The sequence below is a fragment of the Seriola aureovittata genome, chromosome 14 (genome assembly GCF_021018895.1).
Source record: "Seriola aureovittata isolate HTS-2021-v1 ecotype China chromosome 14, ASM2101889v1, whole genome shotgun sequence".
Lineage (NCBI taxonomy): Eukaryota > Metazoa > Chordata > Actinopteri > Carangiformes > Carangidae > Seriola > Seriola aureovittata.
In genome coordinates this window covers 11,873,780-11,898,473 of record NC_079377.1, presented here as the reverse complement: position 1 = coordinate 11,898,473, position 24,694 = coordinate 11,873,780, and the positions used below count along the sequence as shown (strand labels likewise).

General features: G+C 38.5%; 4 protein-coding genes across 6 annotated transcripts; 2 read left to right on the top strand and 2 right to left on the bottom strand.

Annotated features, from left to right (window-relative positions):
* The first annotated feature begins 676 nt into the window (after positions 1 to 676).
* Positions 677 to 2,915, top strand: tmem14a (transmembrane protein 14A). 2 transcript variants are annotated; one of them, XM_056395428.1, is made up of 5 exons: positions 677 to 770; positions 1,684 to 1,766; positions 1,892 to 1,993; positions 2,092 to 2,179; positions 2,317 to 2,915. In XM_056395428.1, exons 2-5 carry the CDS (start codon positions 1,691 to 1,693, stop codon positions 2,357 to 2,359), a joined length of 309 nt encoding a protein of 102 aa, XP_056251403.1. In that variant the 5' UTR covers positions 677 to 770; positions 1,684 to 1,690; the 3' UTR covers positions 2,360 to 2,915. The 2 variants fall into 2 exon arrangements, with proteins under 2 accessions (XP_056251403.1, XP_056251404.1); XM_056395429.1 differs by having other exon boundaries at positions 724 to 813.
* A 66-nt stretch (positions 2,916 to 2,981) lies between these two features.
* On the bottom strand, positions 2,982 to 4,745 carry gsta.1 (glutathione S-transferase, alpha tandem duplicate 1). Its single transcript, XM_056395427.1, has 7 exons — positions 4,688 to 4,745; positions 4,482 to 4,602; positions 4,333 to 4,384; positions 3,937 to 4,069; positions 3,698 to 3,833; positions 3,421 to 3,546; positions 2,982 to 3,270 (listed from the first exon to the last, which is right to left on the bottom strand). The coding sequence occupies exons 2-7, from the start codon at positions 4,566 to 4,568 to the stop codon at positions 3,133 to 3,135; spliced, it is 672 nt and encodes a 223-aa protein (XP_056251402.1). The 5' UTR covers positions 4,569 to 4,602; positions 4,688 to 4,745; the 3' UTR covers positions 2,982 to 3,132.
* A 1,327-nt stretch (positions 4,746 to 6,072) lies between these two features.
* Positions 6,073 to 15,823, bottom strand: LOC130181899 (serine/threonine-protein kinase ICK-like). 2 transcript variants are annotated; one of them, XM_056396382.1, is made up of 14 exons: positions 15,719 to 15,823; positions 12,947 to 13,216; positions 12,696 to 12,750; positions 10,930 to 11,051; positions 10,741 to 10,820; positions 10,503 to 10,635; positions 10,236 to 10,407; positions 9,211 to 9,378; positions 8,739 to 9,119; positions 8,054 to 8,262; positions 7,624 to 7,766; positions 7,273 to 7,389; positions 7,058 to 7,165; positions 6,073 to 6,901 (listed from the first exon to the last, which is right to left on the bottom strand). In XM_056396382.1, the coding sequence occupies exons 2-14, from the start codon at positions 13,045 to 13,047 to the stop codon at positions 6,750 to 6,752; spliced, it is 1,941 nt and encodes a 646-aa protein (XP_056252357.1). In that variant the 5' UTR covers positions 13,048 to 13,216; positions 15,719 to 15,823; the 3' UTR covers positions 6,073 to 6,749. The 2 variants fall into 2 exon arrangements, with proteins under 2 accessions (XP_056252357.1, XP_056252356.1); XM_056396381.1 differs by lacking the exon at positions 15,719 to 15,823 and adding an exon at positions 14,434 to 14,604.
* Positions 15,824 to 16,254: 431 nt separating this feature from the next.
* Positions 16,255 to 23,011, top strand: fbxo9 (F-box protein 9). Its single transcript, XM_056396383.1, has 13 exons — positions 16,255 to 16,419; positions 17,833 to 17,904; positions 18,701 to 18,832; positions 18,941 to 18,998; positions 19,373 to 19,472; positions 19,997 to 20,127; positions 20,227 to 20,341; positions 20,548 to 20,666; positions 21,231 to 21,321; positions 21,403 to 21,498; positions 21,618 to 21,711; positions 22,336 to 22,490; positions 22,566 to 23,011. The coding sequence occupies exons 1-13, from the start codon at positions 16,417 to 16,419 to the stop codon at positions 22,672 to 22,674; spliced, it is 1,275 nt and encodes a 424-aa protein (XP_056252358.1). The 5' UTR covers positions 16,255 to 16,416; the 3' UTR covers positions 22,675 to 23,011.
* The last annotated feature ends 1,683 nt before the right edge of the window (positions 23,012 to 24,694 follow it).

Genomic DNA, 24,694 nt, shown 5'->3' with positions numbered 1-24,694 from the left:
TGATTTTTTTTCAGTGAAGTCTGGTGTATGTTGTTTGACATTGGCCTTAATCTTGGTGGAGTTCTGTTCTCTCTGAGTGCCCCCTGGTTTATTTATTTGTTTGTTTGTTTTTGATACTTATAAGTGAGTTGAGTCAAGGAAAAATCAGTCTGCACAACTCACTCATCTTTTCATTTTTCATCTACACCATTTTAGGTTCATTCAACTTAGAAACACAAGTTCCCCTGCCTTAAAAATGTGAGTTAATAAGAAGTCAGATAATAATTTGAACTGAATAGACATTCATATGGACAGACGGATCTGCTTTCCTTTTATACAAGAGTCAGTTCTTCATTTGAAAAACATACAGCAGGAGCTGTTAAAAATATTTTGTCAATACAAGGACAACATGCAAGGCTGCCTGTGTGAAGTATAGAAATAAAGTCATAGTAATATGGGGACCAAAATATTTTAACTTTTCTAAATTAAAAAGGCAATTTGAGTCCAAAAGTAACTAAATACAATAAACACATTTGACTTTATGAAGAGGGGAAAATAAATGGTAAATGATGAGTCTGAAATTGTGTATTAATTTATGGGAGGGATTGTACATTTGTTATGTTTTAAATGTAGATTCCTTTCATTTTATTTTATCAAATAAATCTGCCCAAATGTTCTGAAAATTCTTCTTTCCCAGTTTATTGACAGTCAGCGAACACAGCACGAAACAAGCTACGCATGCGTATTACGGTTTGTGGAGAGCAACAAGGAAGTTCACTGACATATTGAAGGTAACGTTTCCCAGTTTCTGCTGCTGTTTTGTTTGAACTCAAGGTAACTAAATACGTCTAACATACAACAGTGTAGTGGTAAAAAGATTAACAATACGGGCTTCACATGGAAATGACAAATTATTTGTAAATTATTATTATGCTTGTAGTTGTGCTTGTGTGAAGGCTTCTTCTGTTGTTTTATGTTTTAATCACAGTGACATCTAGCGGTCTGTCAGGCTTCCTGCTGGTTGATAGATAAAGTACAAGACGTAAATTTATTGGTGTTAAAATCTAATTAGTGCATTCAATTTAAATAAACGTTCACAGACACAATATTGTGGTTCTTCGTAGTAGTTGAAAGGAGACAATTTGTTGCTGTAATGGGAAAAAGACTAAACGTAACCTTTACCAAACTTAACCTTAACTAAACTTGCCAAAAAGTGATTGCAGCATCTATCATGTCACCATAAGGTTATTTATGCCTCAAAGGGACTTTATTTCACTCAAAAAAGGTTTACATTTATTAGATTATAGCTCACACAGCATCAATACAACCAGTAACATGCAGTTTTCCATTTGCCAAATCATGACTGATGCATCTACCTTGTCACTGAGAGGTATTGGTTGTATTGCAACTTAAAAGATATTTAACTATTGGATTGGTTATAATGTAGAGCAATGAGTGGGTCAAATGTCATGCCGGGTTATACAAACACTAGTTAAATTTTAAACATTTCTTTGGCTTCAATTGTGATTTTTCAGTTACACATCTTTGCTATTACAATAAAATGTATATTTGCACAGTATGACTGTTTGATCCTGATCCTGTCCATCATCTTTTTTTATGTAAATAAATATTCAGATTTTGCAAAATGTGGGAATTAAATCATCTCTAGACTCAACATGTCACTTGTCCTGTATTTCTGTACAGCTTTGCGATGGCAGTGGACTGGATTGGATTTGGCTATGCTGCAGCCATCGCTTTTGGAGGATTCATGGGATACAAGAGAAAAGGTCGAAAGCTCACACTCGATGAGCTCAAGTTTTTCATCTTTTCATTTTGGCAGAAAAAGCTCAACCCAAGAGAATTGCCACACGATTAATTTGATTATCTTTATGTGTCTCTTCTTTCACTGTAGCCAGCGTGATGTCCCTGATGGCTGGTTTAGTTTTTGGTGGATTATCTGCTTATGGTGCCTATAACATCTCTAATGACCCAAAGGACATAAAGGTCTCATTGTGTGAGTATGGCAGAGCTCATTCTAATATGGTGATTTTCAATAGAGAACTGGTTAAAATGTCCAGCTGGTATCCTGTCATGGTGTTTTCTTTCTTTCAGTTGCATCAGGAGTCCTCTCAGTAGTGATGGGGAAGAGATACAAAAAATCTGGAAAAATATTGCCTGCTGGCATTATGTCGGGGCTAAGGTCAGTCAGACTTACTCAACATGCAGAAACTTGAAGAAATTTAATAAAACAAATCAAGGACTGTGACATGAATTAACAAGTTACTAAATCCTTGTTGAATTAGTCATTTCTTGTTTGCTTTTGTCTCTTTCTTTCAGTTTGTTGATGGTGTTTCGACTGTTACTCCTGATCATGGTGTGATTGGAGGAACAACACTGACCAAACTTCAATGAACAAGCCTTATTTTAAAGGAAACATCATTCCCAGTTAGCACAGTAAAACAAATGTTATTTTTGTATGGTAATATGAGGTTCATGTCACCAGAAACCTTGCAAAAGGTTTCACAGATTTAAGATAACTCTTATTGCAGTAAATCCTTTTGGTAATCTTGTATAACTTTTTTTGTACTAGCTTGAACATAAACCTTATGATTAATTTTTAATCTTGTGTTATTACCCAAGATTTATTCCCTCATAGTACGGGCAGCACAACATATGTACATGAGCTATGTGAGTGCTATTGTTTGTCATGGCAGTGTGTTTACTGTATACACTACAACATCAGTTTTGCAGGCTCTTAAAATATCAAGGTTTATAAACTGAAATATTCAACTTCCTGAAAATAGGAACAAGAACTGAAGGATAAAAATTGGATTCTTGACTCCTCACATGCTACGGGGAAAGGAATGAAAGTTAATATGTTTGCGTTTTTTGTAATAACAGCAAAACAAAATAAATTGATGTGATTCTTAAAATGATGCCTGTGTACCGGGTGTGGTGATAGTTCTTTGACACACAACAAAAACATAGCGGCTTCTCAAATGTTCGTTAGAAATAAATGGTTTATTTAGTAGAATCCTCACATTAAAAACACAGATATGTTTCAAAAGATTGGATTGGATTTACTGTACATGCTATGCTGGCATAATGAAACATTCACACTGCCTGTGTGAGGAGTACCAGATCTCTCACAGTTCATGGCAATGGTAATTTTACATTGAACACCTCCATGACTGTCTTCACATAGGTCTCATCTGGCTGTGGCTTCCTCTTGCTGCCTGGTTGCAGGAACCTGCTGATGGCGGGAATCCGAGTCATCCTGCCCTGGAAAGACTGGAGGGAAACAGAAAATCATCTTTAAACACAGCAGTCGGTTTTTGTGCACGGATATGATTGTTAACACTATACTGGGATTTCATAGGATCAGTGAATCTTTTTGTTGTTTCTTTCTATATCCTGCCTTTCACAGAAAGTCACATTTACCTTGACGTTTGGAAAATCAGCGAGGATTCCAGGAAACTTCTCCTCCAGCATCAGGGTGCATTCAAGAAGCTCCACATCTGCACAGCTTAGTTTACCTCCCACCAGGTATATGGGCCCAGACAGCGCCTGAGAACCAAAGACGCACAATGTCTAACTGTGTTATTGTAAACAATCATATATAGTCATCAATATGTCAATTTTATGTCTTACAGAACTTTAAACCAAAATGAATCACTTATTGGACCAGTTCATATACATACAGTAGGTGTATTGGTACCTTTTCAAACACAGGCAGGTAGCGCTCTTTTGCTTTAGTTTGAATATTCTTCAGTTTTGCTTCTACATCTGAGCTGAAGGGCAAAATCATTATCATTTCCATGAGATCGATCAGTCCCTCTGAGTACATGTTGATCCTGGGGGAAAGCATTCACAAATACTATAACACAAACATTTATTAAAATCACATGATAACAGTAGGCACTCCAATCATTGCCATAATAAAGTAGTGGATCATACAAGACGCGGTCTTTGAGATTTTGTCCATGAAGATTGTACTTCTCTGCGATGTAATTCAAGATTGCCTTTGTCTGAACAAGCCTCATGCCATCGATTTCCACCATAGGAACCTGCTGAAACATGAGAGATCCATCTGCAAAGGAAACACAGCAGCAACTCATACAGGGCGGAAGTCCTAGTGTTAAAACACTACTAAATCTGTGACTGTGTCTCAAGATATTTGAGACCTTGACCTCCAGATAGCTGTTTCATCCCAGGTTGCGTCATGTCAATGTGGGTTAAAGTTAACAGATAAAAGGAAAAAAAAGGCTGCAAATGCACCTGTGATACAGGCCACATAAGAGTTCACCCACAGACTTGATTTTAGTTTTAAACACCTTTGTACAACCGACTTACCACTGAGGAGTTTTTCATACTGCTCACGGGTAGTCAGGTGGACCTCATCAAACTGTGAATGTGAAATTACAAAAGAGAATTAGGGCACATTCAAGAGGTTTGACATTACTTTAAGACAGCAGATTAACACCACCACACCCTTCACTCACGTCAACTTCTGCAACTGTCAAAAGCCAACGGATAGTCTCCATTTTTCCCCTTCCATTGAAGTAGTGCAGCACAACCTTTTCAGCCATTGCTATTTTATTTTGGGAATGTATATCTGTGAAGCTAAAAAGAGAATTGGAAAAAATACAAATCACATATTACAGATAAAGATGCATGTGCTGAAGCTGAGTTAGATGAATTCCCATACCTGAGCACCGACTCGGGTAGAATGCGCAGCAAAGGTAGTTAAAGTCCTTATATAACTTTGTACTGTCAGAAAAAAGTTAAAGGTGGAGAAAACAGACAAAGACTATGATTGGTTGGTCCTAGCCAATAGAAACACGGTCATTAACATATTGTCGCTAAACATCATGGGAAAGGGAATTGCACAAGCGGTGTTCAATCGATCATAGTTCACCAAGTTCGATAGAAATATCGATGTAATTTGTGTTGAGAAAACAAACCAGGCATAACATACAAGCTGTGGCGAACATTTCGATTATTGACACCCTGATGATATACGTTTGTCTTCTATCCCGCTATATAATGGAGTCGCCCCGCCTCCACCACTCGGATGTGAGGGCGATCTGGCTGCGACATCTGTCACCCCATTGATCGCTAGGGTTGATTCGGCTGATCTGGCTGGCTAGGCGGGTGTCCCCTTCCTCCCTCACCGCTCCACGTGTGTCCCTCCCGAAGCTCCGCGCTCGGTGGAAGAGGACGAGGTCCCCCCGGCGGACGACCATCCATCGGTATACCAGTAGCTGCGCTCCCCTGCTAGAACCTCCAAACAAGCTCAAGGCCCAGTTGTAGGAGAAACGTAGGGAAGTCAAGCTCCAAGCTTCAGACACATCCAAGTGCGGCGCTGCACGTGGCAGTCTGCCTTACTTTTAACAACATTATAATATTAAAATTTTAAAGTCAAATAAACATTAAACGTTTCACGTCCTGTTTCTCTTTTCTTAATACTGGTAATTATTAGGATGGCACTATTTAAAATCACTATTTGTCACCGGGCGCTACCTGTGCCCCCTGTTTCATTTGAGCCCATGTCCTCTTGTAGGTTGTGCTATGTAGAAAACTTACCTTTGGGGTGCCGTAAATGTTCGTTGGAGAAACATGGAGTTACTTTTATTCTCCGTGCCTTGCCTGCAACAAGCCAAGCCTCATTGGCTTGTGGCTACACTGGAGTTCTGTGAGTTGTTATTTCTGCTTGCAGAAATTAAATTTTTTCCCGCATAGCCATAAAGAATAAGTGTGTTGTGCTGTGTACTGTATGTGTACCAATGCTGGCAAAAACACATTACAATCTTGGCTCTACGAAATAAATTTGATTCAGACCATCAAATCAATATAGATACACTATATTCATGCATGTATAGCATTAACAGTGAGATTTTACTGACCTGGATTAACCTCTAGCAGCAGATTAATCCGGTTACCGGCTGTACCAGGGCTCCCATCCTCACCCTGTCACAGCCGTTGGATTGACATGGAAAATGGACTGGTATGTAATATTTAATTAGAAAAGAAGGCCTACCGTCACTTCATCAGTTAAAAGTTTTATAAATATGACACGTTGAAAATATGGTACCCAGTCAAAAGTTTAATTATACTCAATAACTGGCCATTAAATAATCACACTCAATTTGGCCAAGAACATGTTAATTTGGATCATGTTACTGCTGAAACTAAAACAGATTTATACAATGTGGCAACGACTTGAATTCTATTCATTCAAATTTAAATTTAAGTTACAGCACTGCCTTGGATGTCATTAACACACAAATAATAGTTAACTGATTGACAAGGTGACCATTATAAAACAAACAGCAGCAATGTAAAAAAAAAACACAACTGTATTGTACAGTGCCAAAGTAATTAGTTAGCCAAAAACAAGTCACAGTGAAGTTTTCATAAAGTTATAATATGCATATTATGTATACAAGTTGGTGAACAACATTCAATGATAAATCTTATACAAAACTGAGGGTACAGGTGTAACCTCTGTAGGACAGTAGTTAAGTTACAGAAATACAAAATAAAACACTTAGGAGCAAATCTGAGCTCAAATTTTGGCCATTTGCATTTAGCCGTACACATACACTTTGATATTTTACAACTCACAACATCCATAGTACACATAATGAAACAAAATTTATTGCTGTATAAGATGTATATACAGATTTTGATTATAAAACAACTAGGCCTACTCTTTGGAGGTGAAAGATCTCTCTTCTGGGGCACAGATCAGAGCTCCAGGGAGGCCACTAGCGGTGTCCATATTTGGCAGACCAGTCTGTTCGCCCGTGTATGGTCTGTACCGGAGCGCGAGGCAGCACACCAGCGCTGCTCTTGTTGGCCAACGGCATGTTGGTGGAGGTGTTCATTTGACTCCTGCCAGACCGCCATGTTGCATAATCTAAAATATGACAATAAACACACAATGAACAATAAAAAGGTTTGTTTGGAGTTTTCTGAAGGGCAGTTTTAGGCGGCTTCACGTTCAAGTTCATTTTAGTTGAAACGCAGATAGAGGAATATTACAGAAAGTTCAAAGCTCTAAATCTTTGCTCACTTGATGCTGTTGATTCCACTGAAGGACCCTGATGCCCTCTGTGACCGGCAGAACCAATGTCTTTTTTATAAAATGATGGCATGTATCCACCTGGGATTGTATTTGTACCTGGTATTTAAAACAAACACACAGATCCATTAATTTGAACCTAGTCAACAGTGAGAATGATTGAGATGAGTTGTGAAGACTAGGGTGTAAATGCCCTGGGAGATTACCGTGAGCGCCTCTGCTCGGTAGAGTCCCACCAAATGGAATACTAGCGTTGCCCCAAAGATGGCTGCCACTGAAGTCTTTACTGGCATTCATGGCCACATTCTTCTTTGTGCTAATGCCTATAGGAGACAGTAAAAGATTATTACATACGTTCTCTTCTAAAAAGAATAAAACGCGGGGGGTGAGGAACAGCACCACAACAAAGAAATGTCCAGGTTCATTAAAATAACTTCAAATAAGTTAAAAAATCTGATATATATATATATATATATATATATATATATATATATATAATAAAACTGGCCCTGCCCCTGGTCCTACTAAGATAAGTCTTAAACTATACAGTATATTACCAGGTAAATATCTTGACTGCCTTAAGTAATGTTGTTTAGCAGAGGCGGTTCTTGATGGCTCTTGGTAAGATGAAGTCTTGTTCAGGTTTAAAGGTGCATCTTCCTTTCCACTGGGTCGACTGAAATCCAGAACATTTCCATATCTGAAAGACAGGGGGCACTCAGTGAGACTAAGGTGGTGTGAATTAGGGGAGAACGGGTTTGGTTGTGACATGGGGAGAGTTCTTATACCACCAAGTCCACCAAACTGGGACAATATAGGATTAAAGGTGTTACAACTATACCCGGTCTCCCCTACCTGTTTGTGGTAACCTTGATGTATGGACATTAGCTCAGGCTATTACTACTACATTACAATAGCATCTTTGTTTATATGTCATTACAGTTCAGATGCCACCGAGTCTGCCCTGATGACAGATGATAACCTCACCTGCTCAGTGCGTCATCCCCCTGCCTCGACTTCTCTGTGGAGAAACTGCTTTTTCCAAGAATACTTATGGATGTCAGATCAGTTTCTTCGTACTCGTCCCAGTCTTCACCCTTAAGGTGACCTGTGCCGTGGCCCCAACGCCGCCGTCCTCCTTTAGGTTTCAACTGATAGCTCAGCAGGTTGGTATTTTCTGACTCCTGTCTCGTTTGCTAAGAGGACAATCACCATTAACCATGCGTGTGAGCATTTTTTGCACAATTACATGTTAGAAAAAACAACTTGTACTGGTATATTGGTGTGGATATTCTGACTGTCAGCCTCCCTTTTATGGAATTATTCTATACTACAGAATTACTGTGAATAAAAAAAAAAGAAGATGTGAAGACCAGCAAAGGAACTGACCACTTGATGGAGTCACTATATTATATATTGTATTGTATCAAACAGCCAAATGGCTTTGAGGCCAGGTTTATAGGATTGCTACCCCTTAAACATCTATATTTATATGTGTATGAAAAGGCTTCACTCATCCATCCACCCACTGGAGGAAATAAAACAGAATATCTGAAATTTCACAATAACTAATAATAGTCATAGATATATATATATATATAACAGATATATAGTAAATACACAGAGAGATAGACACACACACATAACGTTTCCAAGCCAGGCCCAGCCTCACCTTGCTCGGGAGACTCTTGTCTACAATGTAAGGAAGATGGCTCTGTGGCGTTCCTTCGGTCTGTTCCTGCTTCAGGATGTGCTTTGGCTGCTGCTCTCGCATCAGCTCTGCGTGCCGTTGGTACACTGCCGCCTGGGCAGCTGCTGATACAGGTGAGGGCTGGATCTGCTGGAGAGGCCTGGAGGGGGAGCAGTGTTGGTTGGGAGGTGGAGGCTGAGAGGGGGGGACAGGCTTAAGAAGCAGGGGTTGCTGCTGCAGAGTCTGCTGTGACTGTAAAGGAGCCTGCAGCGGCACAAGACCTGGCTGAGGTCTGCCCTGCTCCAGGATCTGCTGAGGAGTGCCTAAAGCCTGGCCCACATGGAAGTAAGAGTACCTGAGAGCCTGAAAAGATAAAACGATTTGGACAAAAAACATCAGCTTTCGTTGTGAATGTTCCGCTGTGATGGCTGTGGACGTATAGGTCCGACACTACCTGGGCAGAAGCTGGTCTCTTCTTGGGATCCCACTGAAGCAGGTCTGTCATCAGATGGATGGCTTCAGGACTGGCATTTGGGATCAGTGTCTTCAGGTTACTGGGAACACACTGAGGCCAACGGAAGTTCATTGCACTTGCCAGCTGGTAACCCTCTGGCCAATCATTCTAGAGGAGAAGACACAGTCCAGTACACACTGTATTTACGTCTGATTCAACAGTAATAGTAGTAGAAGATTAGTAACTGAAAAAATATATGGGTGATAGTGCTGACCTTTGCCACAGGACACACACATGCAGTGCAAGACACAAATATGGTGTACATACTACATATAAATATAGATTTCCAGTTATTCCCAGAAAAAAAAAAAACTACTACATATGTGACTAAAATATTGGCACATTCAGCTGAGTGCAAATACTTAAGTCCTGATAACCATCTATAATGGTCATGAATTAAACTAAAGAGTCACCAACTAGGTTTGACACATTTGTCTAGTCTGTATGTGTCCCTCTTTACTGTGTATATGGTAGATTTAAATTTTAAAACCATATTGATAAACAGTTTGTGAGAATTCTGAGGAGTTACACAGCTGATGTAGACAGCTGCACTAGTTTAAACAAAGTGCATTTCTTCTGTCAGACAGAAGACTGAAAAACACATCTTGTCCAGACAGGGTGCAACAAGAACGACAAATAAGCGCTCTTTGTAATTCTGCTGTCCACATATGGTGCGTTCAGTTAGCAGTACTCTGTCAGAAGGGCTTTGCAGATGGACAAATAACTTCAGAAACCCCCCTGCCACCACATGTTTCCTTATACTCATTTATTTAAACGGTATCACATCTCACCTTCTCTTTGACGTTGGACAACATGTTGCACAAACTAGTTCTGAATGAGCATAACCCAACCCTTACTGTGTCCTCATGTGTTTAACTGTTCACCTCTCAGTTTATCAGTGAGGTTCAAATGGATGAGCCTTTTGGGCTTTGTATTGTTGCGGTTTCACATGTGATAAGTATTACCTTCTTTGGTGTACCCAAAACTTGGCAAATCTTGAATATGGTGTCTACTTCACTGGAGCCTGGGAAAAGAGGCCTGAGGGTATAAAGCTCTGCCATGATGCACCCAACTGCCCACTGGTCTATGGGTGAACTGTAGGATGTGGATCTGAGGAGCACCTCTGGTGCTCTGTACCTAGTCCAAAAAGAGAGGGTACTGGGACTTCAATATGCTGAACTATAAAGTGCTCTTTCATTTAGGCTAAGTTTAAGTGCATTATGTTGACTTACCATCTAGTCGAGACATAGTCTGTGTATGGTGGTCGAGATCTGATCTCACGAGCGAGCCCAAAGTCAGCAATTTTCACCAGCTCAGGGCCCATGCACAGAAGATTCTCAGGTTTCATGTCCCTGTGAAAAAACCCTAACAAAAACACACTGCATGACCATCTTGGCTCAAACAAAGTTATTTATAAAATGTTGGTTGTGATGGTTTAATTTAGCTCCCTGGAATAGTAAACACACGTACCGTGTTTATGAATGAATGTGAGCCCCTGTAGTATCTGAAACATAATATTTCTGACCGCAGATTCAGGAAACAACCTAGTCCTGCAGCAAGAAAGAGACAGATCAAAAATGTAATCAGTAAGCAACTGTAAGCATTTACCAAATATGGTTTCAATGTGGATGTAATAATGCAACAAACAGCTATACGCACCTGTCTTTCATTAGCTGATATAAATTTTCCTTCATGTACTCAAATATAAAGTACAAGTGATCATTTTCTCGAATTACCTCCTTAAGTTTGATCACATTCGCATGATTGAGTTTCTTTAAGGACTGAAAAAATAAAGAGAGGTTATGTAAGAATATGTGGAATGAATAAACAAAAATAAATTGTAGAAATAAAATAAATCTAACCATGCTGGATAATACACACAAGTCACTGCAGCACATTCAAAAGCACACCCTACAACTATAAAACAAAACCGTCTTGTTAAAACACGGCTCGTGTAAGAACACAATGTAGTTTGGGGGTAAATACTGCCAAGGTGGGATTTATGCTCAAAATTTAAAAAGGAAAAATAAATAGAGTAATAGGAAGCAGGATGGACATATATATGTATATACATTTTTCCCATGCACTGGGATGATACAGGTTTAACCATGCTAACTTTTAGTAAGGAGAAAAAGCTGTAAAGGGGGATTTTGAGATTTTATGGTGTGACATGCTGTAATTATAATCTATTTAGCAGGACTCTAAGGACCAGCGTGTTCTACACATGTTTTGCTGCGTTAAGGTCAAGCTCTAGGAAAGGGAACGTGTAGGCCAGGGATGGGAACCAGAGCTCAAAACCAACAGCACACAAGAATCACCTTCTACTCTTACAGCTGGTGTGTGACTTTCAGCTGCGAGGAAATTTAGACATATCATGGCATTACCCACAAATCATCAAGTTATCATGAAGTTACTTATAACTTCTTTAGTTGAGATAAAAAAATAAATAAAAATAAAAGAACAATGAAAAATCAACCCAAACAGATAGTCAGAAATGTGACCCCAAAATACTATTTACCTGCTCACTGCATCAGAACAGGTGACATAGTGACATCAAACATTACATACAATATTTCATGTTTGATATTCCATTTTGATGTTTATTGATGTATCCACTCTCTATATTTGCTTATACTAAGACGTTTGTAACTGATGTTAATATTTCAACATTCAACTAACCTGTTACCACTTTAGAAATATACTGTGCACATCACTACTATTATTTATCTATACTCATATCAGCTTTAAAGGTGCGCTGATGAGTTTTCTTGTAAACAAATACACAGTGCGTATCATTGAGAACAAATGTAATGAATGAAATTCCTTCCTCATTAAACATTTGCAAAACCAATTTCACGTGACTATGATTAGCCATGAAGATGTGAGCAGTTGGACCATTTTGGATACGACAAACATGACAGGAGTTACAGAAGTTACGACGGTTTCACAGTGTAAGTAGCCTATTGATACCTTCAGCTATTTGTGTCAGTGACAAAATTGAAATTAGTTAATTAAATTCAGCCGTTAGCAGGTATACTGTTGTTCCACTCCTCTACAACAACAACATTGTTTTTAAGATTAGCTGGTAATACAGCGTACCATACCCATTATTGGAGAATTGAGCCAAAACTCCATTGTGGGGCTTTGATAACAAGACTGAACAGCCAAGTTAATGGAAATCAGTTGCAGCCAGTACTATAGTACATTAATATAAGCAAATACCAATTAACTCAAATGTTATCAGTAAATATGGACCATTTACTGCCAAACAAACAAAAAAAACAAACAACAACAACTCTGATTACATTCTTTATTACACTATAGAAATGGGAACTCCCTTTAAGTTGATTTTGGGTTGATTTTTCCATAATTCATCTGTGCTATTCAAATGTGTGAAACTGTTAAAAATGAAAACATTAACTAACCTTAACTTCACGAAGGTTCATGCATTCTTCCCAGGAGTAGAATTTTCTTTTCATTCTGAAAAATATTGTTACTGTCAACTAATATGTTGTATAATTACACCAAACTGCATGTCAGTCTCTTTTTTAACTGGTGTAAGTCTAATAATCACAGAACAAAAGTCCACATTTGATGATACCCTTGTAGTTGCTTGAAAAGGGAAAAAAATCAATCGCAGGTTGCAGTGAAACATACACAACTTCCAGATACTCACTTCTTTATGGCAACTAGTTCTCCTGACTCCAGACTACGGCCAAGGATGACTGAGCCGTAGGTGCCATCCCCGAGCTGTCTGATGGTAGTGTATCTATTCATTGTGCTTGTCCTTCCGTAGCATCATCCGGGGGCAGATAATAATTGGGTTGGAAATAGAAGATGTGTTCGCCTCCTGTTGCTGAATGCAACCAGATTTTCCTGTGACAACAGCAGAAAACCACAGGCAGAGCTGGAGAACTCATGGTGTCATGGACTTGCCTCCCGCTAGCTGAGAAAGTGAGGGAAGGAAGGATGACAAAAACTGATGTTAATTATGTGGCTGTATGAATTACAAGGTACATGGCTCAAAACAAACCAAGTATGACATGTCTTGACCAACTGACCACAAACTCACTACTAAGTGGGACATTTTTTCATTTTGTGACATTGATTTGAAAATGTCGGTGCTTACCTTAAATCCCAGTGTAAGACGTTTACGTATAAGAGGATTTTGTGACATCATAACTAGTTTGTGATACCATATGCAATTTACAGTGATGTGTAACTTGAAGTCTCCAGTGTGCATTCACTTGTCCTCTCCTTATTCTAATGAATACATCCATAATTCCCTGAGAATTTAATCCTCAGTGAAGTAGGAGACATCATGTCCAGCCATTAATCTTCTGATGTAAACAACATTTGCATATTCACAGATTCAGATTTTTCAATGAGGGATAAAATGTAGATGTAACCAGTTTTCAAGGAGGTAATCAAACCTTTTAAGGAAAAATCAAATTATACACACATTGCATATGTCTGGAGCAGCTTTAACTGTTACATGACAAGTGCAATCGTGTGTAACACGACGCTTTGGTAGAAGGGAGTCACCCTGACAACTTCATAGAGATAAGGATGAAAATTGCTCAAGTGGTCCATTAAGTATTCATGTATGTATTAAGTAAGTAATATACTGCATGACTGTTAGTTCATATCTTCAGGCAGAAATGTCTCTCTATCAATAACATTACCAGTGTTAACTGTTGCAGACAGTATTAGCTTACATAGCTCCTGCCTTCTTAAGTTTAAAGCCTACAGCCTACAGCTTTTATCACTGTGCTTTTTCCACATTTTTTCTTTTGTGATGTTGTTTCTTACGAAGCTAACAACTGTAGCTGAATTTCTAGTTTATTGCATGTTACTAGTGCAGACTGAAAGCTAACGTAACGATAATTTAGCGCTAAATATTCATTATTCTGATATTATTCACACTGTTGTTAGGTCCATTTGTTTTAGTTTAGCTAATAATACGCCTAGGCTTGTGAGTTTTTAGTTAATTTTTTAACGAGTGCTTTGAGCAGTTAATGGTCGCAAACGTAGTACAATTAACGCTAATTGTGTTGTGTTGCTGGTGTTGGCCCAGCTGCTGCCAAAACATTACAGCACTAGTTAGGCTGAATGGTCTCCTAACTAACTTGAATAAAACGACAAGGAGCAAACAACACTCACCTTCCGCACGTCAAATCGACAACAACACATAGCCGAGCATCCGTAGTCTACGTTCAACAAATGGCTGAGAGGAATAACCTGCTGGCTGAGACAACCGAATCCAGAGTGTCCCATACACAACATCAATAAAATCCCAGCTAGGCCCTTTCGTCCAATAGCTCATCGAAATCTCGCGTTGCTGAGAAAACAGTTTGCGGTCTCATCACAACAAATCACAGCTCTCCTCCAGAAGATACATACAAGATAGATACTGCAGTACTATTTCTTCACTCAATGTCTACACTGCAGCAGTCGATACCTATTAGTATGATTTCTGGCTTTTACTTGTTTCAGTCCGCATATTATATGTATGCAGACAAAAAAAAACAAACTACCACGCTTTAAGCGGATGCGATTAATGTCAAAGTAAAACACTGATTTGATTGACAAATTCGTCATCAAATAAACACAACCTCGGGGTTACATGTCGTAACGAGACTCGTTCATAAGACAGAAATAATAAAAGACCACAACATACAAAATATATAGCCTACCACCAAAAACGAGAAAGATTTCTTGTCGCAGAACAAAGGCGGAAGTGAGCGACCGTTAAACCTCTTGCTTTGCGTTCGTGTTCCCTGGTCAAACCTCCGACCTTCAATGAAGAAGTTCAGAATTGTTTAAAAGTAAGGAACATTTTAATATGTACAAAATACAGGGTTTTTCATATAACAGTAGTTTTGTTTGGAAATAGTCTGCATTGTACACTGGCCAAACAACTGTTGTAACAGTACAGTAAAAAACTAAAACCCCCCTCTGAGAGGTAGTAGTTTAATATTATGAAAGTGCCATTACATCAAAATTTAAGCTTTTTTTAGATTCATTATGCTGTCAATTTTTTTTTAAATTTTGTTGTATTTTGTAAGGTGACTTGTAGCTGCCCTGGTCCAACAAAAATTGCCATGCTCCATACTTTTGAAGATTTATTTTCTCTCTCTCTCTCTCTCCCTCTCTCTCTCTCTCTCGCTCTCTCTCTCGCTCTCTCTAGACAATAACATCGAAGACACCAGTGAAAATTACATAAATAAATAAATAAAAACATATGAGATCAAACATGTTGTTTCAAAGTCTCTAATGTGTCTGTATAAGCAGGCTAAAACGTGGTAAGCTAATGCTCATCAATAAACAGGCCCAAACACGATAGCAAAACAGAAATCAAATACATAAATGTAGAAATGAATCACGTATTTATATCCATATTAAGCACACTAACAACAGTATACACACATATAACAAATACAATTACCATGTGCGCCTCTTGAACCATGTGTGGAAAAACATCGTTTTGTAGACATCTTTCCTCTGCATCCATAATATTTCTGACCTATGGCTCTGACCCACAGTGCCATGGTTATACCCTTAGCTAAACTCTGGTCATGTGATTCGTTACGCTCCAAAATAAAACAAACTCTTACACGAAGGGCATTACATTTCTTAACCAAAGATTATTTTAAAACTGCTATATTTCAGACAAACCTTTTATCAATGTCATCCCTGTAACATCTTATTTGTTGCGTTTTTACCCCGTTTTAATGACTGTATGAACTCAAAAATGATCATGAATTTATTAGGAAGCCAAAAATAAATAAATAAATAAATAAATAAACATGAGACATTTCTCTTAGACAGTTACAATGCCTATTCTTTTAACAAGCAACATTCTCTTAAATACGCGATAATGTAGTAACATTTTAAATTGTTTAATCTCACTGATATAAAGACACTTGAGTGCAGACGGCAGGGTGGCCCTCTGCTCTCAGTCTCGGTTCAACTTAGCCACACGTCCTGACTTCCTGTGAAGCTCCAGGCCACCCAGCGAAATGGCTGCGTTCCTGCGAGCTCGTAAATATGTTCGTTGTGTTGTCCGTTTCTCCGACCGTGAACTGTAAACGCTAGTGTTGACCGCTCGTGAAGATATAAAGAAAACCTGCCGGCCGAGCTGTCATGGTGGGTCACTGTGCTTTATACCTGTTAATCGTAGATGTTACGAGTTAGCCAGCTAGCTAGCTAACGTAGCTAACGTTACCTGCCTGTCTTTACCTGCACCTCACGCTGGTCGACGTGTCTCTTCAGGGTTAACTCACAAATAGTTATCGAACCCTACAATTTCTGTGACATGAATTTAGCGACAAGTCCCTCAAATGAACGACATACTGGCATGAATTTGCAACAGATTAATTCTTAATTTAAATTAACCTGGCGTTAAACTACACGGTCGTACACGTCTTCTGTGACCAGCAGCGACTTTGGATTTTCATTGATCAAGTTTTCAGGGCTAATTTTTGATAAGCCGATCACAGTCAACAGTGGAAGTAGTCAGGTCCTTTAGTTTAGTAAAAGGTACGAATATAACACTGTAAAAATACTCCAAAAAGTCCTGCATTTACTGCATATTACTCAAGGAAAATGTACTGAAAGTAAAATTAGTCAGTGCAGAAAAATGGCCCCTGTGATTGATATACAACTATATTTTAAGTTATGAATTATTATTAATGATGGATTCATGTGTAAATAGCATTTTATGTTCCAGCTGGTTGACGTGGATCTTATTTTATAACTAGTTTATGTAAGGCTACCCCTAACGACTATTTCCATCATGGAATAATCTGCCGATTATTTTATTGATTTTTCTTGAAAATAGTGAGAAGGGCACATCGCTGTTACCTAGAGCTCAAAGTGACACCTTCAGATTTCTTGTTTTGTTAGCCTATATTTTTTTGTAATATTTTTTTAAATTATTACGAGGAAAACGCAATCAACTGATTGTTTCAGCTCTGCTTGTATATACATTTAGATAATTTATTCTTTAACAGTGCATTATATTTTATAAGATCCTCGGGTTTTGTATGTAAAATCTTAATCTGCATAATCTTTAAAGTAACTTGAAACTACACCTGTCAAATAATTGCAGTGTAGTGCAATGCAATGCAAATTTGTACTTAAGTACAGTACTTGGCTAACCTTCTTTACATTCTGTACATTTGTTACATTCCCCAACTCATTGTAATGCAAGTACTCTCCTCTCCGCCTTATTTTCCACAACTAATACCTGTGTTTTTGACAGAAGTGATGGCAGCAATAATGGAAGGATTTAGTGATTTCTTTGTATCACATGCACACCACAGGGTGTACACAGAACAATGTGTAATACAGATAATAAGTAAAAAATGTGCGTTAAAAACAAAAAACTAAATTTGCAAAATAACCCAATACAACACAAAATATACTGCTTCACTGTTTTGTATAGGCTGAAGTAGCATCCAAAAGCTAAACCAATCCACAACCACAGTGGTAACAAGTTTTGAGGACAAACAGCTCCTGTGATGAATTGAAGTAATACTTCACTTCCTTCTTGTACAGGCTGAAGAAAATACAGATATTGGAGGTTCAATAGAGGATGAGGATGAAGGTTCAGATGACCCAAACCTTCAGGTGAGAAATCATGATTAATATTTTTATGTCCAGGTTGTCCCTCTGTCCCTTTCTTGTGAACACAATATTTCAGTAATGCCTTGAGGGAATTTCTTCAAATTTGGCACAAACATTCATTTGGACACAACGATGAAATGAGTAGATTTTGATGGCCAAAGCTCAAGGTCACAGTGACCCCACAAATCACATTTTTGGCCATATCTCAAATTCATACGCTAATTATCACACAGTTAAACACAAATGCCTAATAAGATAAAATGATGAAGTGATGACATTTTATATCCACATGGTCAAAGTTCAACTTCACTGTGACATCATAGTTTTCTGCAAAAACACTTCTGTCCATTGTTCAATGATGTAACTCAGGAAGGGGAGATTGTGAACATATTTCATGCAGCTTGGCTGGTTGGCAGAGGAGGAAGTAATTCTAGTCTTTACTAATATCTAAATTGTGTTAGTGGAAACTGCACTAATGTCTCAGCCAATCAGGATATGAGAGCAATGTTTCTTTTCTCTGTTGTACTGTTTTATTATTTGATTCTAACTGTTGTTGTCCTTTGTTTGTTGCTCTACTAAACTGTTAACAGGGTTTTGTGTTGAAAGAGCACACAATCTCACCCAACCAACCCTGTTACATTAATAATGGTTAAATGAATAATGTGCTCATGAAGACTTGGAATACATTTTTACATGGTTCCAATTTAGAAACAGTTCTTGATAAAACCCTGCTGTTATAGTAAACTGCGAACAACGAAGCTCAGGTCTATTTATCATTGTCTATTTCATTGAATTGCAGTTGGAGCTCAATGCATTCAGAGCCAAGTGGATGTCTGAACTGAAACCGAGCTGTGGAGCAAGTGGATTAAGTGACCGACTGCTGCGACCTAAAGGTCTGAAGAGGACACAAGACATTGCTCGGGAGGAGAAAGTAAGTTGTGAAATGATTTCTTCTGGTTCATTACTTCATGTATTGTAGAGTGTTGTTACTGAAATTGACAGAGCTGTTCAATGACTGACATGAGTCATCTTCCCTCAGGCCACAGAGCTGTTCTTGAGAGCTGTGCAGGAAGAGCAGAATGGAGCTGTCTATGAGGGTACGTTCACAAAATATACTGTATATGTAGTGATCAAAATCACCATTGAAAGGACAAAATGTTAGGTTAACCACAAAAACAGATTCTTTAGAAACTAAACAGACATGCCATAGTTAATTGTGCTAAATACCACATTGTATCGGATGGTAAAATAATACAGGCATTTACAACCATCGGTCATTGTCTTAGATGCAACTTAAATGATTTCAATAATTCAGAAGTTGTAGCCATTGACTGTAATTGAGCATGTTTGATATCCGCCCATATAGTTTTCTAAATTCTGTATGAGAAACCAAAACGGGGGATTGCATTTCATGAGCACTTCCATTTAATTTCCCTTCTTTCTTTGCATAATTTGATGTCTGTACTTGCAGCCATCAAGTTCTATCGCATGGCTATGCAGCTTGTGCCTGACATTGAGTTTAAAATCAACTACAGTCGTCCTCCTGATGCAGACAGAGCTGGAGGAAACTAGTAAGCTGCTTATAAGTTTTGGATATCTCTGTTGATTTACTAAATCTAAGTCAGTAGTGTTTCAGTGTGCAGTGAAAGGGCTGTGTTTTTTAAATTATCATCTCTTTCATCTTTTTAAACACAAAATTCATTGGCAAAAAATGAGTTGGTGTTCTGTGCAGACACTAAGAAGTGGTTGTTGCAACATTTTAAATTAAAGAGACAGTGCCTTATGAATTATATCTTTGTCACCTCATGAAAAAGTTAATGCTGCATCTTCTTCTCTTAGCTAAATTTATGGCTGAGAGGACTTTAATTATGTGCCATATTAATTAAAGGGGTCCTGTATTAAAAGTAGAAATCTTTTAAAGTTAATAGAGAAACAGAAGTTCACGCTTTTGAACAAAGCTGAACACCAACAGCAAACACAGGCTTTTCCAATGTCCTTACTTATGTCTGAAAGGTGAATGATATAGTGTGCAAGCTTGTAGAAAAGGATACTCTCACTTTTCTTAACCTGAACATATCATGTCTAATTTTTGTAGCATGGAGGACAATGATGTTGATGGTGAGATTGAGGATCTACTTGCCTACTTTGAGCAGCAACTCACTCTGGAAAGCTCCTTTCCAAAGATCTGCACTCCTGAGTTGGAAATGACTCATATGCACATTTCAGGTAAAAATCTGTCGTTTTATTAAATTGTAAACATGTCTAAAGTCATCACTAACTTGCATTCATTATAAGTGATTTATTTCCTGTTTTATCTGACTGCAGCCTTGCCGCGGGAAATCCTGATGTACATATTTCGTTGGGTTGTGTCGAGTGATCTGGACATGCGAGCCTTGGAGCAGCTCTCTTTGGTTTGCCGGGGGTTTTACATTTGTGCAAGGTCAGTCCAGCTGTCATAACAGATCAGATGTGTGACAGCTTGTTTGCCAACAGCTTGCTTTTCTCAGAGTTTGCCTCTCAAAATTGTTTACTTGGGATCGGGCAGTTAGGGATCTCATATTGTTGCTTCACAATAGATTAAGCGATTAAAAGCCAAGGTTCACTCAATCCTAATTTTTTTTGTTTTCACTTTTAATTTCTCTCCAGAGACCCTGAGATTTGGCGCTTAGCCTGTTTACGAGTGTGGGGGCGGAACTGCACCAAACTTGTACCCTTCAAATCCTGGAGGGAGATGTTTCTGCAAAGGCCACGTGTCCGTTTTGATGGTAATGAAGTAGTTCATCAGTTAGAAATCTAAGATGCTCTCATAGTTTATGAGACCAGTGCTGATATGTTATATTATATTCTTCGGCCATCAAAGTGTGCATCATAAATCCAGGTTCAAAACATTTTGAGTGCTTTTGTGACATACCTACTTACTCCTATCATACAGCACACTGTGGCCCCTTGCAGTGACAGGAGGTGTACAGCTATGTTTTTTGGAGGCACCTGGGCATTTCAATCCATCACTGCAGAAATCTGAAAATGATGTGTGAAATTGCTGCTTTCATTGTGTTGGCTCTGTTGTGAACAGACTTTACTCGACACAACCATGGAAAATGCACACACAAAACACCGGCTCTAAAGCCAAATGTCTGAGATTACCAGTTCCACAACTGGCTAAATATTACTACCAAAAATATTATGGGACTGATTTTGATGTCGCTTCTAAAAGTTAATACTGGCCAATGCTGCTGACAATGTTTTGAATTAATTTATTATCATCACTACACTTCACACCCAAAGAACAATTTTAGGATGTTGAACTTTCATTCATATTATTTTCACAGGTGTCTATATCAGCAAGACATCATACATTCGTCAAGGAGAGGAATCACTGGATGGATTTTACAGGGCTTGGCACCACGTTGAGTTCTACAGGTAGATGTTTTACTTTAATCATTATTTTTTGATTAGGAATTGTACAATTATCAGAGCTAAGTGTTGAATTTGTTATCACAGATACCTCCGGTTCTTCCCGGATGGCCACGTCATAATGCTAACCACCCCTGAGGACCCTCTGGCTGTTGTCCCTCGCTTGCGCACTAGGAACACCAGGTCCACCTTCTCTGTTTTCTGCAAACTCGGCTAGAGTGGAGGTCGCAACATCAGAAATAATTTTACGTGTTGAGTCCCACCACTTTGCTCATTTGTCGAATTGTGTTTTCATTTCACAGAATGGATTCTGTTCTGCTCGGTCATTTCCGTCTGTTACAGGAGACAGACAATCAAACCAAAGTTTTTGCTGTTGTCTGCAAGAAAAAGGAGGAGGTGAGAAAAAGTTTTGGGCGTTGTATGCTAAGATAAAGATATATGGGAAAGTGACCATTGCACATTCTTTAAAGCACTATAGATGAGGTTTTGTCTTGTTTACTGAGAATCTGTTTCAATTGACATTTTAAGAACGCCAGCAGACAATTTACAACAATATGCAAATCAAATATAAATTAATTACCTAATTATGGAAACCCATTTCCCCCAGGAAAGGAGAAAAAAAACCGATGGAAAGTGACCAAAAAAACAAAAACAAATACTATCTCATACATACACATAATTTCGATTTACAGTATTTCTAGTATTTTGTTGAAATGGGCCTCAAACTTACAATTCAGAAGACAGGAAAGAAATATTGTCACTTGAAAGGTGTTAACATACTTGCACCTGTGTTGGGTTCGTCAAAACTACTCAAATTGATAAGGACAGCTACGACTCAGTGTAGTAACAATTTTCATATGAATTGTTGCACTACTCCTTAACTAGTAAAGTCACTGTGACATGCTACTGAGTAACACATGATTGCCCACCTGAATTCAGATTTCAAGTAAAACTCCATCAGTCAGTTTACGGCTCGGTTTGCAATCTGTATTATGTTGTTTGTTTTTTTTTTTTTAACAGAAAGCGACCGAGTTTCAAAGGAATCGGTTCTGCAGGCGGAACCCAGCTCCGGAGGCTGAACACACCTTCCACGTGGGACTGCATTTGTCCTCTGGGGGGCGTCAGAGTTTCAGTAAGCTGGTGTGGATCCATCATTCCTGCCACATCACCTATAAGTGAGTACCAGTGGTTGTGGAAAAGACAAATTATTTCCCTATTTGTTTCAAAATTGACATTAAGTATGTTTTTAGGCTGACTGGGGAAACGGTTGTCACAGCGTTTGACCTGGACACGATGTACACACCCTTCCTCTTTGCACGTGTGAAGAGTTACACTGCATTCTCTGAGCAGCCTCTTTAATCAGCGTGGAGACCTGCACATGATCCCACGAAGACCACAGCAAAAGTTCAAACAACATTTTAACAAAATGCATATTCCTTAGCCTGTTTAATTTGTGCTGCAGCTGGATTATCATGTTAATATACAGTTCAATCCCTCATGTTTCCTACTAACGAGCATGTTACGTTACAGGTTTACATAATAGAATACTACTTATTTTCTGATTTCAGAAATTATGGTAATGTGCTGAGAGCTAAAATAATTAGCAACCTTTCCCACCTGTTCCAAGCAATGAATGTTCATACAGTTTTTGTTTCATGGTGCACTTTCTCCCTCAAATAAACAGTGGTGAAAAGAATATGCTCTTATAATTTAATTTGTTTTAAATGTAATGACCTGTATGGAGAAATACTACATAGAAAGACGCTGGGTCAATGTTGGAACATGTTTAAGCAAAAATAAAATATCAGCCTCAGGGTAGTGATGTGCAACCAGGCAGGTTATCTTTGAGACGTACCTAACAATTCTTCAGTATGTAATGTTCACTCATGGCTTTAGAAAAAATGATACATCTCTATAAAATGATAGACATCCTATTGCACAACCTCAGTAAAAAGACATTGCAGATGTGATTTCAGACTTCAACATCATTTGTCTTGCTGAGGACACACAGGGGTATAATCCACGTATTACATTTTCTGGGAACCAAGCGCGGACAGATCAAACAGGATTTGCAGAGGAAAAAAAATAAATAAATGTGGAAGTTGTATTGGATTAGGCTAAAATGATTTGTGGCTTGTTGACTTTAGTTGGTTTTTCAAAATATTCTAAAGAAACTAGTTGTTTGCAAATCCTAAATTAACATTATAAGTAATACCTCAAATAAGTTGTTTCTAAACAGCTGTTGCTGCTTTTGGTATTAGTTCATAGGAAAGGAAGCAAATGTGTGACAAAATCAGACAATATAAAATAAAAAATAAAATAAAATGCTGAGAGGAGAAAACAAAAGAACAATTATAAATGTAGATGTTCTTGTTTACAGCTTATAGTTTGAGTTGATTTTTCACATAATCCCTCTGTTTTGATGCTGTTACTTTCACTAATCCTGTTGAATTTTCATCTGTCACAGAGCCAAAGCACCCTAAAATATTACACTACAATTCATTTACAAACGCGCAGTACATTTAAATAGGGGGACTTGAAATTAATGGTCATCCACTCTGAGGATGCAGTTATTTAGAAATACAGTAATTCATGATTCATCAGACACCTGGAAATGTACTCATGATAGCATGATAAATATGGATATGACCGAGAGAACTTGAGATAATGGCGCACATGGTGGTTTTTACTGTAAATGTATTTTTATGTTACACTGACATACAGTACAGTGGGAGAATAGTACTGAAATGAAGTGGGAGGTTATGAACTTAAATCCTCCTGAAAACCACCTGCCTGAAACGAAAAAGTTACTGTGGGCCAAAACAGTTTAAAGCAGTCGTGTGCTGGATGTGACAGACACTTAGACAACCTGTAAACCTCCTGTAGTCATGTTAAAGAGAAAGGTACAAGTCTGACACATCACTTAGATTTAAAAAAACAAAAAAACATCAATGCTGCTGCGCTGCTGTTTTCAGGGAAAAACCTCAACACCATCAGTCCCCCCTCTCTGTCTCCCTCAGGCCATGGCCTCTGTAAAATGAGTGAGTAAGGCATTGTTTGCATAGTGGCTGGCCAGCCGACACGCCACCAAAGCTCACAAACAGTTGCTCTGTCCTCCAAATGTGAGCTGTGTGTGTGACACACAGTATTCCAGTGCATCAAGTCTGCACACAGCACTGATGAGGAGGAGGTCGTAGTGATACCACTTAAGTGGAAAGGACTGAGGAGAGCAAAGGTGGGGGCATGTGTCAATGTAGATCACTGGCTCAACATTTTGACGGGAGAGACGGAAATCACTGAAGTCTCTTGGTCAAAGCAGGTGTCAGGAGAAGAGCGGCTTCAGGCAAATCTGTTTCTTGTTGCTTCCATGGAAGGCCAG